A 17,743-nucleotide genomic window follows, 5' to 3' on the forward strand; every position below is an offset into this window, starting at 1 on the left:
TACATTGTAGGTGCGGGCCATTGACAATCAACACTATGCTGTGTCAACTTAAACGTGTAAAATGTTTGTGCTTCTTGACCATGATATAATCAGCATAGGACTTGTAAAGAAAATAGATTGTAAATTGTTCATTCAGAGATTGTGCCCGGACAACAGAAAGTAGACTTCCCCTGTGGGGAAATCAAGGAAGCTTAAGTGTATGTGTGTGTGTGTGTGTGTGTGTGTGTGTGTGTATTGAAAGTCAACTAATGACTGCATTTACTTCAACTTTGGTGAATTGTCCTGTTAGCCTTTGGAGAGACAATGTCTTCTCTCTGCGTAGCAAATATGAGTAAATAAATGAGGGAGCAATGCTGTTTTTGAGATGTTAAACTCCCCATGTGTACCAGACTTGCATTAGATGTGTTTTCTCTTACCTCCTGTTTGCCACTGCTTTTTCTTAGGAGCTGTGAAATCAGCTGAAACTGAAAATGTCTGACAGCTTGGATAATGAAGAAAAACCCCCAGCTCCCCCACTGAGGATGAATAGTAACAACCGAGATTCTTCAGCACTCAACCACAGCTCCAAACCACTCCCTATGGCCCCTGAAGAGAAGAATAAGAAAGCCAGGCTTCGCTCTATCTTCCCAGGAGGAGGGGATAAAAGTAAAGTATCAGTGACCGGGAGTTCAAAAGGGGCCAGTTTATTCTTTCATTGTCTCTTTGTTGCTTGGGTAGTCGGTTCTGGAGCACAGGCTGTTCAGGGCCTGCCCGACCTTTACACCTACATCTTCAGGGATTGTGTTTTGTTAGAGGATCATATTTGATTGACTTCCTATGGGATAACGGACATATATATATATATATATATATATATATATATATATATATATATATATGCTGTGTTTGCCTCTCACATAAATTGAATTTATAGATTTAAGTAAAGGGAAACCATCCCAAAAGCACTGCACTGAGTGTATAAACAGCAACTGGCTTTCTGAAAACTTAGGGTAGTTCTTTTTAAAGCAATTTATTCCTAACTCTAGGAATTGTGCGTTTTTGACATTTGAGTGTATTAGGTAGATTTACTTCTGTATGTCTTCTTGGCAACTGAAGATTCTGAGTTAAGCATACAGGGATAAGTCTAAGTTACCATCATGTTGTCTGTGTGAATCACAAGATAGGAAGGAAGAGTCCATTGTCCATTATTTCCTTTATCCCTCTACCAGTTGTCACCTATGTACTCAGTTCCATGTTCATGAACGTCACAATATATTATAATTTATCCATGTGGCATTCATAATGCAACTTGTGTCTTAAGTACCATATGCTATCACCTTGTGACTCTTGGTTCTGTGATTATTTTAGTAAGTTACTTATAAAGTTGTATTAACTGCTGGAAAGCTGAAATATGGCTTCTCTAGATGTAACTATTGAGTAGGATGTGAGTAAAGTGAGCATCAGCAACATTGGCAAATGGAAAAGAAAGGTAATGTCTTTGAAAAAATAATTATTGTCTGTGTCTTCCAGGTAAGATAAGTAGTTTGGGGGGTTTTATGTAGTGTTAATGAATTTACAGTTTGTGTCACAAGAAGAGCTGAAATTCTTGTTAGTAACTGTGTTGCCTCTTGTATCCTTATAAGATGTTTTCTCCTCATGACGTAAGGATTGAAGAGAAATAAGAGGATAACTTACCTTCCATAAAAGGGATCTGTCACCATATAATGGAGAATTTTAAAAATATGTTTCCTAGTACTTATGTGGATCTTAGAAACTATTTCCTGAAAGCAAAGGGTAGTTTGAGAATTGAAGGTGTGTCACTATCTAAAGGCTAAGTCATTTGTAATAATGATGTCAAAGAAAAGATCCATATATTACATCTGCTACATTTTTGGGCAATGGATAAATAGTGGATGGCAATACATAAATTATTGCTGCTATTGGAAGTGAATGTTTTTAGTGTCTTTGAAAAATCCCACTTGTTCTTTTGAAGAGCAGGAGTTTTTGGAGATCAGAGGAGTTGACATTTCTGTTTTGTGTCAATAGTTCAAGTGACCTCAAAGTGAAACCACTGCTGTTCTCCAGAAAAGTATGTCCAACTCTTCCTCCGGGAAAAATCTAAGCCATTTTTTTTTCTTAAACTGGCATGCACACAGAAGAGCTTGGTTGGCATCATCTCTCACTCAGGAATGGCTTGAACAGTGCTTTCTTAGTGAAATTCAACACTACTTGAAAGAACACAATGTTGAATTCTTATCATCTATTTGGTACTACATATATTTGCCAATATGGACATGTTCTGGGATAAACCAGCCATACTTAATCTTTCAGTTTGTATATCAATGTATGGTCCAGCCATTCAGGAAGATTGAGTAGTTGTATGTTTAACAATTGAAAATCTCACAAAAAGGTTCTGAAGGTACTAATGTGAGGGATTCTTACACCATTAATAATGCCGTATCCTTAATAAAAGAGGCATTAACTAGTTTACCAAAGTCTGGTATTAGTGCAACCCAGAAGATTTGTCAAGAGATAGTGAAACATCTTTCAGGATCTCCTCCTGAAAGCAGTGAAATTTTGGATCAAAAAGAACCTATGAAATATGAAATTTTATGTAACTAAATTTGACTATAAAGTTGTTCACACTAATATGTGGTAAAGCATTTTATAGGATGATCCCAGGGATGTTTTTGTATGCCAGCGGTGATTATTATGAGACAATAAAGATAATTAGGAGGCTTTGAGACTGGCAGACAAAATTGTAGGGAAGGGGAGCCATTTTTTAGAAAAATAGTAAGCTATTCCAAGAAAACTAATGAATATTGGGGTCTGTTCTGGTCACATATTACTTGCTCAAAACTTCAAAATGATTTTGAAGAATCAGGTATTATGAAAAAATCACCAGAAACCATCTTAATTCAAACTTTTAAGTCTTCAATTACCATTTACTTATATTAGTGGACAGCTGACATGCTCACTACCTTCAGAGAATGCTTGGATGATTTAATTACACTTACAAAGAAGTGCTATAAGTGTATTTTTCTTTTTAAACACTGTAGTGAGAATAAATTAATGTCAAAAAGTTCTAAATTCCTAAGGTAGTGGCATTTAAATGGCTTTACTGGATAGCTGATAAGTTCCTTTTATAGCTCTAATAAGCTTATTGAATTCAATAAAGAAGTGGTTGAGTTTCTTCCAAAAATACATAAGCCAGAAGTCTTCTTCACAATGGGATAAAGTCATTAAATAATGCTACTTATATTCATGTTCTTGATACAGCTTCAAGATGGGATTTCAATGACTCTGAGAGCATTTATTTCCATGATTTGAAGTAACAGTTCACCATTGTACATCACTTCACTGTCACCTCCTTTTTGACTACCACAGAGTAATGTGTATGTTCTTATCATACCTGGAAATCCTCTCAAGCTCTAAGCAAAACTATGTAGAGCCTTTCACTATTACTATTTTGAATATTGGAAACTCTCCTTGTTCTCTTTACTTAGTGTGTTATTGTTATTATTATTGCATATGAAATATTTATAAGATATTTAAAATGTTAACTTGTGACAACACTTTTAATGCCCATGTTTTTCTCTCCTATTGCTAAAATTTCCTCAATTAAACTTTGCTAACAGGTTTATCTAAAAACTTGACCTTCAGGGTTGTAGAGCGCATATGGTTTCTCTGTCTGTGCTGACTGATGGTGATTTGAGTAACAGCACAGTCATTTTTGAATTAATAAATAGAGCGGGGTTTTGGAGGCCTGTATTCATTTAGCGCTCTGGCAATAATGATTCTAACTTTGGGGCAGTCGTGTAGCTTCTATGAGCCTGAATTTTTATCAGGTATTAAATGAAGATGGCAGAGTCTGCCATCCTTATCAAATCTTGTACCTTTAACCTAAGGTAGTTGTAATTACCTGAGTTTTACAAAATGCAAATTAACTGTTGCTAGGTAATTGTGAGTATTACTATTATGGTTGTGGCATTTAATAGCTTCCACAACTAACAGACTAGGTTGGTGAATTTATACCTTTTTAAAGTAGCTTTTGCCATAACTGTAATCTATATGTTCATGATAGAACACTTTAAAGATACTAAAATATCCTTATACTTCTATAAGCCAAAAGTAACTGGATTGATATTTTTTCCTCATAAACTTTTTTCTCATCATATCAACATTATTCATCAATATCAACTTGTAAATTAAAGATAAGCATTTATAAAATGAAAATCACTCATAATCATAAATCTCAGAAATTATGCTAACATGTTGGTGGATTTCTTTTTAGATTCTTCATGCATGTGTGTATTACTTATTTATATGTTTATATAGGTGATATCACAATGTATATATACATTTTTGTAGTCTGCTTTTTTATTTACCATTTTCTCAAGAATATTTGCCTCCTTTATAAAGTTTATAAATGCACTTTTGAACAGTGTGTAATATGTTAACATATTATGGGATCATGCTTAATTTAAGTATTTTTCTGTTTAGATACCTGGGGTCATTTCCTAATATTTTCAATTATAAATAACACTGACTTTATTAATATTTGAAAATAGTTGATTTGTTTGCGATATTGGGAAATTTAAAATTTTTTGTTTGTATTAGAGAACATCTGTATGTTTTTTTTAAGAAGTCTAATGGCTACCTTTCATTGATCAAATGGAACAAGAGATAGATAAAAGGAAAAATATGGGGTAGATTTTATTTTGAGATTAAGGAAATGTTGGAGACTATTGTAGGAGCTGAGTATTGATGTTAAAGCAACGTAGGAGGCACAGTTTAGCACCATTTAATTGATACTATACTATACAAATTTTAAAGGATTTAGACCTGAAAAAAGATAGAGTAAATAAGTGGTTTGATGTTCTTTTCTAGACAGTGTGAATTGTGATGTTTCTCTTTTGTTGGCTACTAGAATGCTTGGGACCTATTTTATGGTTCATGAATAGCAGTTACAATGAGACTTCTTGGTAGGTATGCACTTTGTACCAGCTGTGTTCTAACTTCATTTTATGTTCTTAACTTCATTTTGGTTTTTTTTTTTTCACTTTACATCCTTATCTGTTTTGAATATATGGGTTCATGTTGCATTTTATGTATTTTTGTGTGTCAGCTGTCATCCATTCTGGATTAACGTGGTGAATAAGTACATGGATGAATAAGTAAATTTATTAATAAATTCATAACTATAAATAAACCAGTAAGGCGAAATCAGTGAGGCAAATAAATGCTGCAAGGACACTGAAAATGACATTGTGGCACTCCAAAGTAATCAATGTTAAGGAGTTGGCATTGGAAGGACATATAAGAAAGAAGTAGGTGAGCCTGAACTTGGAGATGATCTCTTCTTAGTAACATCTGTTTCTCAAGTACTCTTGTGTTTTGTATCTAGTACTGCTTTTGAACATTAGATATGATTTGGAGGATGTGCAATGCTGTTGAAGGGCTGTGTCTTTAGACAACACAATTCATGTGTATTTTGGTGGAGAAATCTGGAGAGAATTGTGGCTTAGTGATCTGGGGAATGATATGTTGGCCCCTTTGCTTGAAGGTGTAGGAGGAAATAGTGGGATAAGGTAAAATTATGACATGGAGAAAATGATCACTCATTTGCTAACTACTTACTGGGTGCCAGTCTGTTCTTCAGGGACCATACATGAACATTTCTTGTTCTAGCCCTGTTTTGCAGCCATAGCAATATATGCTTAAAGCATTTAAATATACAGTCTAAGACCACAAAGCAAAGAATGGAAGCCAGAAACACCTCAGTCTCTCTGATTCCAACCTGTTATTAATATACTCCATTAACCTTTCTGGAAGTGGAAAAAAACGACTGTGCAGTAATCTGTATTGCTCTCATCAGAAACTAGTGGTGGCTTTCATTTTTGTTAAGAAGTTTCAGTGTACTTTAAAATGTACATGAATCTTAGGAAAAGTCATTTTTTAATTGTATTGTAGAAAATAATAGATATACAATATTCTTAACAATAGAGATGTTCTAACATGATTTGGGTGTTTTGTGGGTTAGGTTATCATTTAGAGTGTATAGCTCAGAGTTTGATTATTTCCAGTAGTCTACTCCTCTTGGATGTGTCTGCTTCTTTTTTTTTCCCCTACGGCTTTGAGGTGTGCCATTAATTTGCTTGTATGAGATGTCTCAAACTTCTTTCTGAAAGCACTTAGTTCTGTGAACTTTCCTTTTAGCACCGCTTTCATTGTGCCCCATGAGTTTGGGTAAGTTGTGCCTTAATTTTCATTGAATTTTAGGAAGTCTGTAATTTTTTTTTCATTTCTTCTCTGACCCAGCTGTCATTGAGTAGAGAGTTGTTTAGTTTCCATATGTATGTAGGCTTTTTTTATTTCCATTGTTGTTGAGGTCTAGTTTTAGGCCATGGTGGTCTGATAGGATAGAAGGGATTATTTTGATCTTCTTGTCTCTGCTGAGGCTTGCTTTGTTTCTGACTATCTGGTCAATTTTGGAGAAGGTTCCATTAGGTCCTGAGAAGAAAATACTCTTTTTTGAGTTTGGGTGAAAAGTTCTGTAGATATATATTTGGTCCATTTGATTTAGGACCTCTGTAACTGTCATTATTTTCCTAGTTAGTTTATGTCTAAATGATCTGTCCCTTGGTAAAAGTGGACTGTTGAAGTCTCCCACTATTAAGATGTTGGGATCTATGTATGATATAAGCTTTAATGATATTTGATTTACAAATGTAGGTGCTCTTGTATTTGGGCATAGATGTTCAGGATTGTGATGTCCTTGTAGCAGATTTTTCCTTTGATGAGAATGAAGTGCCCTTCCTCATCTTTTTTTGATTAATTTTGGTTGAAAGTCAATTTTATTAGACATTAGGATAGCTACTCCAGCTTGTTTTATAGGTTCATTTGCTTGAAAAACCTTTTTCCAGCCTTTTACTCTGAGGTAGTGTTTATATTTGTTACAGAGGTGTGTTTCTTGGATGCAGAAGAAGGTTGGATCCTGTTTCTGCAACCATTCTGTTAGTCTGTGTCTTTTTATTGGACAGTTGAGTCCTTTGATCTTGATAGATAATAGTGACCAATGACTATTAGTTCCTTCTATTGTGGAGTTAGTGATGATAGTGTGATTCTATGCTTGTTTTCTTTTAATTTTCTGTTGTGAAGTTATTAATGTCCTGTGTTTACTTGGGTGCAGTTGATTTCATTGGATTGGAGTTTTCTTTCTAGTATCCTCTGTAGGACTGGGTTGCTGTGTAGATATTGTTTAAGTTTAGTTTTTCCTGGAATATTTTGTTTTCTCCATGTATGTTGATTGTAAGCTTTGCTGGGTATAGTATTCTGGGTTGGCCTCTGTGGTCTCTTAGAATCTGCATGCCAGTCCCTTGTGGCTTTCATAGTTTCTGTTGAGAAGTCTGGTGTGTATCTGATAGGTCTACCTTTGTATGTTACTTGGCCCTTTTCCCTTGTTGCTTTTAATATTTTTTCTTTGTTTTGTAGATTTAGTGTTTTAACTAGTTTTGAGGAGTTTCTTTTCTTTCTTTTCTTTCTTTTGGTGTTCTGTAGGCCTCCTATATGTTTATGGACATCTTTTTCTATAAGTTGGGAAAGTTTTCTTCTATGATTTTCTTCAAAATATTTTCTGGACCTTGGGGCCTGGAATCTTCTTTTTTGTCTGTTCCTATTATTCTTAGATTTCATCTTTTCATAGTGTCCTTGATTTCTTGATGTTTTTTTTGTTTGAAACTTTTCTCATTTTATTGTTTTCTTTGAGAGAGGTATCAATTTCTGCAATTGTATCTTCAGCACCTGTCTTCTCCCCTCCATCTTTTGTATTCTGTTGGTTATGCTTACCTTTGTGGTTCCTGATTTTTTTCTCTAAGATCTCCAGCTCCAGGTTTTTCTTTGTTTGTGTTTTCTTTATTGATTCAAATTCTGTTTTCATTACTTGCACCATTTCCTTCATCTATTTGAATGTCTTGTCTTTCCATGATAGCCTCTTTTTTTTATTTCCTCTTTGATTGCCTCTACTTGTGCCTCTATGTGTGCCTCAATTTGTTTGGCTGTCTAGCAAGTGAACTCAATCCAAACTGTCTCAGCTCACAGGTTGTTCCCCCTCATCCAGGAAGCCTCAGTGTCAATGTTCTGGCTTCAGCTGCTCTTTACTCATTAATTTCTTTGTTTCTGATCTTTTCCTCCTTAGATTTAGTGTGTGCTAGTCGCTGCCATCTTGGACACCCCTTCAGCTATCCTTAATGCTCTTGTTAATCTATCGTTTTGGTCAATGCACATTACTAATTTGCATCTAATAATTCACAATAAATTATACCTAGTTTGGTAACAGTGTGCAATTTTTTTTTAAACTGAAGCCCTTTGGAATCCTTCAGGATTTCAAGGTGATTATTATTTCACCACTAATCTGTAGGAGTGTCAGTGAATGAAGGGGTAGGATCTGCTATCAGAAAGCCATGTGGAAGAGACTATTTTTAGAATAGTGTTTGTATTCCTTTCGATTCTCTAAAAGTAGCCATAGAGCTCAGCAGGAAGTCCTCTTTATAGATCACTGGCCTGTCCTTTGAGATACCTGAATGGCACAGTTCTTTCTTGCCTTCTGTGGTTAGTGGTATGTCTGAGAAGAGCTTCTTATTTATTCTTTCACCCTAGCAGTCCCTTGTTGAAATAAAAATAAGATGGAATACAGATACACTCTCCATTTCTCCAAAAGCCTGTATTCCTAGTTCAAGGCTAAGAAACAGTGAAAGTTTGCAAAAATTTAGTAGCCCACTAAATCCATCAGCCTGTCAAATTAAAGAAAGGTATGAAATATAAGACTGGGAAAAGTATACAGTGAAGTATAGTGGGGAAGTGGTATCCAAGAAGAAAAGGATAAAAGTAAGAACAGTGGGTACATTGGAAGGGAGGGGAAGATTGAAATATGCTGTATCACACATTAAAATGAAGTAAAAAAGGATACAAATGCTAATAGTCAAGGGCTAAGAAAGGCATTTTACCCCTCTCCAATTGGTGCTTTACATAACTGTTCACTTGGACAGGTGTGTCACCCTAAGATACTGCCTCATCTTTGCCTTATCACCCATTTAAACAAGTGCATCTTTAAAATGAACATAAACAAGAATGGAACAAGCATATGTTGCTTGGAAACAGATGAAAGACAACTTTGTAATTATTTCCCAGAATGATCAGTATTGTTGAGTGTTTTGGGAGATGAAACCGCAGAAAGTTAAGAATATCTATATGTGTCAAGGGGGCTAACTACATGCCTCAAAAAGAATTGTCCTGCTTCAATGGCTGTAAAGGCCTGAATGATCATGGCTGCATCACACTGTTGTGAGACTCTAATCTTGCATATATACCACAGGCAAACCAAGGAGACCAACACCAGAAGGCCTGCTAACGCTCCCATGCCCGCCCATTCCTTCAGATGATTCATGGCTGCAGCAATCCATGATGATAATCCTGTGGCTAGTCCTGCATCCACTCTGGTAGAATTTACTGTGACAATGGCCACTCTCAGCTGCTCCATCGTAGTATCGAATTCTCCAGTCCAATTACCTAAAATATAGCTCATTTGGCTAAGGCTGAGGATCTGGCTTGCTTCCATGTATGTGGACCTATCTGCATTGCCCACGTGGCACGCCTGGGTTGGCTACCCAGAGGCTATTTAAGCTGTGGGCTGGCTTTCTCCAGGGTCAGATGATTGTTCAAGGTTCCTGAATAAACGGCATTGAAAAAAAAAAAAGAATTGTCACTTCCTTGTGTTCATCTGATCATTTCCATGAACCATCCAGCTCTTAATTTAAGCTTGGTAGAAGGAAATTGGCTGAATATTTTACCTACAGAAATGAACTATACATAAATGAACTACAAAGAAAATTCAAGTAGGCTAGTTATACCCTATGAATAACTTTTGCAAGATCCTAAAGTCAGGAGAATAGATATTACACACTGTACTTTCCCAACTACGTATTGATCCTCTATCCTCCTGTGATAGAGGTAAGGCTTTGCTTGAAGCCACTTTATACAAGAAACCATTTCAGAAAAAGTAAATGACTTCCACAAAGCTGACCCACTACTTATTGCTCCACAGGTGTATCACAAAACTCTCAAGCCTTAGTTAAATGATTGCTTGAACCTGTTTTGAAAATATGTTTTACCCAGTGTAATATGCAAACATGGAATTTGTTTAAAGGAAAGAAAAGGAGAAACCTAAGTGAATTAGTAATGATGACCTTGGTCATTTATTTTTTCTTACAGGATTGTCTTCCTCTTGGCCCATCTTATTATCAAGAAGCAATTTGAGTTTTATAAATGCATAATTTTCCTGTAATTACTGTGTTCTTTTCAAGACATTTAAACTGTATTCTATATCTATAGTAATTTTTGATGATTATAAAAATAAAAATATTTTATTATTAAATGGAATTTAATATTATTAAATATTTTATATCAATATTATAGTATGTATTAGCAAATATATTAAATATTTTATATTATATTAAAATAGAACAGAAGGAAATGTTCATTGTTTTTCTCTTGCACTCATTCTTAAGCCAGCCCTCTTCCTTTTTTGATAAGAAGAACCTTGCTTTTCTATTCCGATTCAATGTGCATTTTGCCTGAAATGCTAGGTTTAAGCAAGAAATAGTTATGTGAAAACTTTTCAATTTTTAACTTTTTTTTCAAACCTGTCTTTCACTGTCCATGTCTTTAAATATTTGGAGCTAACATTAAAAGTGGTGTTTTATGCCTGATTTTCCAATGCCATTACCACATAATATTTCAAATATTTTCAATGGTAAAGTAATAAGTTTAAAGGCTCCCAAATGTGAAAACTAGACAATTACTTTTCCTTCTGTGTAAGGAAAGATTTACGTGTCATAAGGAAAGATTTATATATAATAAATTCAAGAGGTAAGAAATCCCTGTGGGTCCCCTCCAAGTAGAATATTTTTAGATGGAGCAGGTGTGTTAGGAAATAGAAACTTGCCAGAAATCAGTCCCTATTGGGCTTTTGCTTTCACAAAGAGTGCTTGCTTCTTGATACCAACTGTAGGGCTATTGTTGCCCTAGGAATAACAACAGTTCTGAGAGACTTATACTTAATCAAGTATTTAAAGGGCTTCAGAAAGCTTTGCACTTTAGAGTGATAGCATACTGTGCACTGTCCACCATCACTGTGAATCAGAGAGTGAAACAAAATGTTAGCAAAAGGAAATGAAGGAGGAACAATTCAGTATTTAATGCACTGCTCTAGTAGTTAATTAGACATTAAAGTATTGCAAACTTCACAAACCATAGACAATATTCTATAAACAATCTGTGAATCACAGAAAAGCATTTCTTACCTAGATAAAGAATGAGCAACTCACAAAGGATTTCCTGTCAGTAAAAGTGAATGTTATCCTTCATGGAATGTGGCTAACACTTTGAAAATAGTTTTTACAATTTCCCATAATGGATTCCCCAGAAAGAATAAAAGTATGGATATTGTGTTATTGAATGAACTTCTGAGTATGGTGGATCTCTGACCCAGTCATGCCCACTTACTGTGTAGAAAGTGGCTCTTCTCACCTGACAAGTTGTTCAGCTTCACTAATACACACCAAAAGAGACAAGGAAGGATTCTCATGCTAAGTCAGTGGTTGTTGGATAAAGCTATTTCCCAGAAAAGTTCAAATCTACAGGAACACCAATAAAGTGGCCTATTAAATTGCTTTATTAAAACTCTGTTATCTTAAAGCACTTCATGGAATACCATTAGATAGAGACATGGGTGCAAGTGGCCAATCCATAGATCTGAGATGTATTCTGACTTTAAACACAAATGTAATTTTTAGACGTGTCAGTTCAGAAGTAAGATAATCTGGAGTATGTCTGAACTGCTTGTATCTTTAACCCAAAAAATAGTTGTGCTTGTTTTTTATGTGTCTAGCTCAGTGATGAACATTGTAAGAGGGCAAGCTCTTTATCCTCAGCAAATTTGCCAATTGCAAAAATAATACATGCATGCGTGTACATACATGCCCCCATACATGCGTACACAAAGGGAGAAAGAGAGGGAGCAGAGAGATTTTAAGGAATGTCCAGTAATTGACCTTAGAAATAAAAGATGTAGTAATAGGTAGGTCCTTCCATTTCTCCATTGCACACCCACTGTTCATCTTCAGCTGGAGTGAAGCCTGTTACTGCCAGGTACCTTAACATCACAGAGCTAACTAGCTTGTCTTCACAAAAACTCCATTATCTCATCTACCTGCTCACACTGCTTTCCTACACATTCTTCAAAATTATCTCCAGTTTAATCTTTCTTTTCTTCTCGATTTTCAAGAATACTCCCTATGTGTTTACTGTTGTCTTTTAATTTACATCTGTTTGCTATATGCTTTCTTACTTCTGACCTTTTGCTTCTACTGTCTTTCTTACTTACAAACTTTTTACCTATTCCGTACTCATTTCTTGGGTCCTTTACCCGAAAAACACACACAAACAAATTATTTGTATGTGTCTGCTTTATCTATCTGGCTCATTTTTTGGGTCCTCCCTTTAGTTCACTCAGATGGTCCACTACTGATATCTATATTTTTCCTGTGTTGTGCATTTATGCTAGAACATTTATTCTCTATTATTCCAATTTACTTCCTAGTTTTCTCTAGTCTGGTAATACTGCTCCTTTTTTTCCCCTTAAGCTCATTCTCCCAGTTAATTTGCAACTTTAAAGTATTGCCCATGTTCCTAATGAATCATCTAGCATAGTCTGTTACTAAATTGATCCGTAATTTAATACTTATTTCCTAACAGACTAATTCAAAGAAAATGAAAGGAAGCTGAGTTATTTTACATTGCCAGCATAATGAAATGGTTAACCCCGGAGAACTGTCCAATCTGTGTGTTTACTCTTCTTTGGAACAAATACTTCAGTGTTTTAAACTATTATTGATATTTCATCTTGGTCTTTCTATAGTAATGCAGCTTTAAGCACAGCCTTTTAAATTTTGCCACACCTACTGGAACATACTGCATGGTTTCCATTGTTCTAAAAATTATTTGTATGTGTTTGTGTGTGTGTGTGTGTGTGTGTGTGTGTGTGTGTGTGTTTTAGGTAAATTTATGTAAAAAAGCTTTTTTCTGTGTCTGTCTCCTGTCATTGTTTTTGTTTACCTGCATGTACTATTTAAGCTATAAAGTACTCTAAAATGTAATTCTGGAAGTAACTTTGTGAAAGCTAATGAGAAAGATAAACAAAAACAAAATTCTCTGGAATTTTAAGGGAATATATCAAGTATAACAAGTAAGACTCATCAGTTTTCAAAAACAAATTACTGAACATAAACACCATTATTGAGGGATTTTACCTGGTGGAAACTGGTTGTTTCTCTGTCCCTTAAATTCTAGCCGACTGTGTTCCCAGTATATGCCTTTGACACCATAGTGACATCTCTTGTGACTGAATGAATATAGACATTTCCTCCACTGGAGAAAGATCACTGACACCATAAACAAATTCAACTACAAAAATAACTTTAAAATGTAACCTTCACTTCTTTTTTTTTTTTTTTCAATGCAGTTTATTCAGGAACCTTGAACAATCCTTGGACCCTGGGGAAAGCCAGCCCACAGCTTAAATAGCCTCTGGGTAGCCAACCCAGGCGTGCCACGTGGGCAATGCAGATAGGTCCACATACATGGAAGCAAGCCAGATCCTCAGCCTTAGCCAAAGGTGGAATTGTTCGTGACAGAGAGCACTCACCATCGGGAAGGTGGAAGGCGGAAACCAGCTCCATCTTTAAGGCATAGCATTCCGCAGCTCTCTACAGTTCCCCCTTTTTGTTTTAGACGCATCAGGCAAGAGTAGAGGTCTGATCTCTGATATTAGAAATAAATTGGGACTTTGTACCGATGTTCATTTAGGTCTCATCCACCCAAAGAGCATCAGACCCGTCCAATACCTTTTTCTCAGAGGCGGGACCTGGGGCATCAACCCGCATGCAATCAGACATGATCTTCTCTGGGTCCAAAGCGGCTGACCCTGAGTGCAGTGCTTAGCCTCGCATCCTGAGCATAACATTTTAGCTTTTTATGGTAGCCAACCATGCTTGGGGAGAATGTCCTGCTTCAATGGCTGTAAAGGCCTGAATGATCATGGCTGCATCACACTGTTGTGAGACTCTAATCTTGCATATATACCACAGGCAAACCAAGGAGACCAACACCAGAAGGCCTGCTAACGCTCCCATGCCCGCCCATTCCTTCAGATGATTCATGGCTGCAGCAATCCATGATGATAATCCTGTGGCTAGTCCTGCGTCCACTCTGGTAGAATTTACTGTGACAATGGCCACTCTCAGCTGCTCCATCGTAGTATCGAATTCTCCAGTCCAATTACCTAAAATATAGCTTGACAATTGTTTAGACAGATTTGCAGCACAGGAAAAATTCTCATGTTATATGCTAGTGACTCAAAGTCCAGCATATTTTCATTGACAGCCAAGTTGAGCGATTTGCCATAGGGTATCAATTTGCTCCTGCACGAGATCAATCCTCTGATTGAACACCATCAAGCTTCCTTTTAGTTGAGCATTAATTCCTTTATGTACAACTAAGGCATGAGCTACATTGGCTAAATGATTATTCAGGGTCTGAGCAGTCTGCCCAGTATGACTCATGGCTAATGCCCCGGTGGTAGCTCCAACAGCCGCCAATGAGATGGTAGTAACAATGGTGGCTGTAGTTCCAAGATCCCTTTTCTTTCTGAAGAGAGTCATAGCGTGAGGGGCATCAACGGGCACAGGCACCCAGTGAGGCATGTGAGTAACCAGCTAGTAAATTTACTAGCATTCCAGCATTGGGCAAAAAAGCAAGTATCATTACCACAATTACTTGGCTCTATCTGGCTAATAATGAATAAAAATGGGGGATATAGACAAACAGGTGTGGGCTTATAGGAAATATTATGAGAAGCCTTAACCCCTCGTTGGAACATCCTGCGTCAGTTCTAGAACTAGCAGTGGTGGTGTCCGAGGTCTGAGTATAACCTTCACTTCTTTGACCTTCTTGGTAGACCTGGGTCATTATTTCCTCATCAATGAACATACAGCAAATAATCATGGTCTGTCTCTCTAAGGCCATTTCATGCAGTGAAGGCCATCTCTTCACTCATTCGTTTCTTTATTCATTTGATTTGTTATGGAACATTGAGTCTTGTAATGTTCTGGGGAAAAAGAAGGTCTAAATTCCATTCTGTACCATTAAGAAACTGATGGCTTCGTAAGAGGCAAGTTAGTCAACGATAGAATTTACTATGGTAGTTACAAAACAGAATAGTACTAGAAAAGGGAAGTAGCTTGAAGATTGAACAAGCAGTTAGGGAAGGCTTCCTGAATAAGATGACAACTAAACTGAGGCGAGTCTTAAGACAAAATGTATAAAGAGTATAGCTAGCCATGTACGGACAAAAAAGTGGCTTTTCTAGTACAATGAGCAGCACTGCAAAGGCAGTAAGCATGAAGCACTGCTTCTTGACATTTTATGGATATAACTACAATAAATTCAGACTAGCTAGTATGAGATATGGGAGAAGAGGAGGTGACATAATGAAGCTTTGGGGGAACAATGTAGATCATAAATGACTAATTTATGGGTCAGCATCATTGGAAACAGGATAAGAAATTCAGATGCAATATTTAGTAAGGAGACTTAATGAAAGCAGAGAATGAATCGGGTTCTAAAAAGAAGAAGAGCTGGACAATGATGAGGTAGGAAAGCAAGGAGACGTAGTTTCATATTGCTTCAGAAATCTCTGCAGTAAGGATCCAAGGAGGCAACTAACTGGCAATATCTCATTGCAAGTTAAGTCCACTGGGGTTGGGATTGTGCTGAGGCCATGCTGAAAGACAGTGTAGATGCTGAAGAGATGATTGGAGAAAGAGTGTATTGGTGAGAAGAGACTACTTAAGGCAGCTTCTAGTGAATCTGTTCTAAACAACCAACAAGAAAAAACCTCTTGTAAATAAGTCCTAGAAGGAGAGGCCAGAAAAATAGGACTGGATTCTAGGAAAGAGCTTATGTAGAGGAGTATCAGGATGTTTATGATCCACGATATTGGTTTTAATTGAGAAGGCAGTGGTTGTAAGAACAGAAAAGTGGTACTTGGGAAAGTAAGAGATTGATGTGTGTCTTCAGAAAAATATTACAGTTGTTGGAGAGGTGAGAAATAAAGTAAAAATTGATATTTGTAGATGTTTAACTCACATAAGGAGGTGGTGAGTGATTACAATGTATCATGAGTATGAGCAGGTTGAAGGGTTTTCTTTTCTTTTCTTTTTGAATGGAGAAATTGAGTGGGAGAAGCCACTGTCCTAACTAGGGTTAGGACCATTACTGTCCTAACTAGGGTTTATGATCTTTATCATTATTTATAAAACAATCCATTACATTGCCATGTAATTCCTCCAGCTAGCAATCCTCATCAGCTTTAGTATAAAAGTGAAGGGATTTTAGGGATGCATTATGTCAAGGTAGAACTATCAGAGACAATTGACAAAGGAACTCATGGAGTGAGAGTTTCTAGGACTATATAGAGTTGGAACCATTTACACGATGCACCATAGAATGTAGGCAAGAGAGTTGGTAAAATTGCCTTACAATAGAGAGAATCAGAGATTGTGGGTTTTGTTGAAATCATTGTAGAAAAGATACAGGAGTAAGGGCTTTACAGAATGAAAAGGTTGGTAGAATGAAAGCCTGGGCATAGAGCATGAAAAAACAAGATTGAATATTTCAGAAAAAGGGACATTCTGGCTAAGAAAAGCACAAGGAGTATTTGGAGTTTTCCACCTTAGCCATATACTATATGGCTTTTGAGTGAGTATATACCATGTGTCTCTTTCTGTTTCTGGGATTCCTTACTCAAGATCATTTTTCCTACCTCCTATCATTTGCCTGAAAATTTCACAATTTCCTTGTTTTTAAAAGCTGAGTAGTATTCCATTGTGTAAATGTACCACAATTTCTGTATCCATTCCTCAGTAGAGGGACATCAGGGTTGTTTCCAGATTCTGGCTAGTACAAATAAAGCTTTTATGAGCATGGTTAAGCAATTGTCCTTGTTGTATACTTGACCATAATTTGGATATATGCCTAGGAGTGGTATAGCTGGATCTTGAGGTAAGCACTACTCTTAATTGTCTGAGAAAGCTCCAGATTGATTTCCAAAGTGGTTGTACAATTTTGCATTCCCACCAGCAATGGAGGAAGGTTCCCCTTTCTCCACATTCTCTCCGGCATGTATTGTTACTTGAATAGTTGATCTTAGCCATTCTGATGGTTGTGAGGTGTAATCTCAGGGTTGTTTTGATTTCCGTTTCCCTGATCACAATGACATTGAGCATTTGTAAATATTTTTTTAATTTTTTTATATTAATTAGAGTATGTTCTCTCTGTATTCCACCTGTAGTCCCTTCCCTCATTCCTTCCCAATCTCACCCTCCCTCCCTCATCTCCTCCCATGCCCCTTTCCAAGTCCACTGATAGGGGAGATCCTTCTCCCCTTCCCTCTGACTCTAGCCTATCAGGTCTCCTCAGGACTGGCTTCATTGTCTTCCTCTGTGGCCTGGTAAGGCTGTTCAACCCTCAGGGGCAGGTAATCAAAGACCCAGCCACTGAGTTCATGTCAGAGACAGTCCCTATTTCCCTTACTAGGAAACCCACTTGGAGACTGAGCTGCCATGGGTTACATTTGTGCTAGGTCTGT

General features: G+C 36.7%; 1 protein-coding gene across 11 annotated transcripts in view; it reads left to right on the top strand.

Moving 5' to 3' along the window:
* The window catches only part of Pak3 (p21 (RAC1) activated kinase 3), a 320,956-nt gene that overhangs the window by 200,596 nt on the left and 102,617 nt on the right, over positions 1–17,743 (top strand). For 10 of the 11 annotated variants that reach the window (XM_060375414.1, XM_060375412.1, XM_060375420.1 and 7 more), the window contains one exon: positions 444–645. The exons of the other annotated variant lie outside the window; for it this stretch is intronic. In XM_060375414.1, coding sequence (XP_060231397.1) covers positions 471–645 — 175 coding nt within the window. In that variant the 5' untranslated portion in view covers positions 444–470. The remainder of the gene's footprint in view (positions 1–443; positions 646–17,743) is intronic. 11 annotated transcript variants of the gene reach the window in all.

Source organism: Meriones unguiculatus, chromosome X (assembly GCF_030254825.1).
Source record: "Meriones unguiculatus strain TT.TT164.6M chromosome X, Bangor_MerUng_6.1, whole genome shotgun sequence".
In the NCBI taxonomy this organism is placed as follows: domain Eukaryota; kingdom Metazoa; phylum Chordata; class Mammalia; order Rodentia; family Muridae; genus Meriones; species Meriones unguiculatus.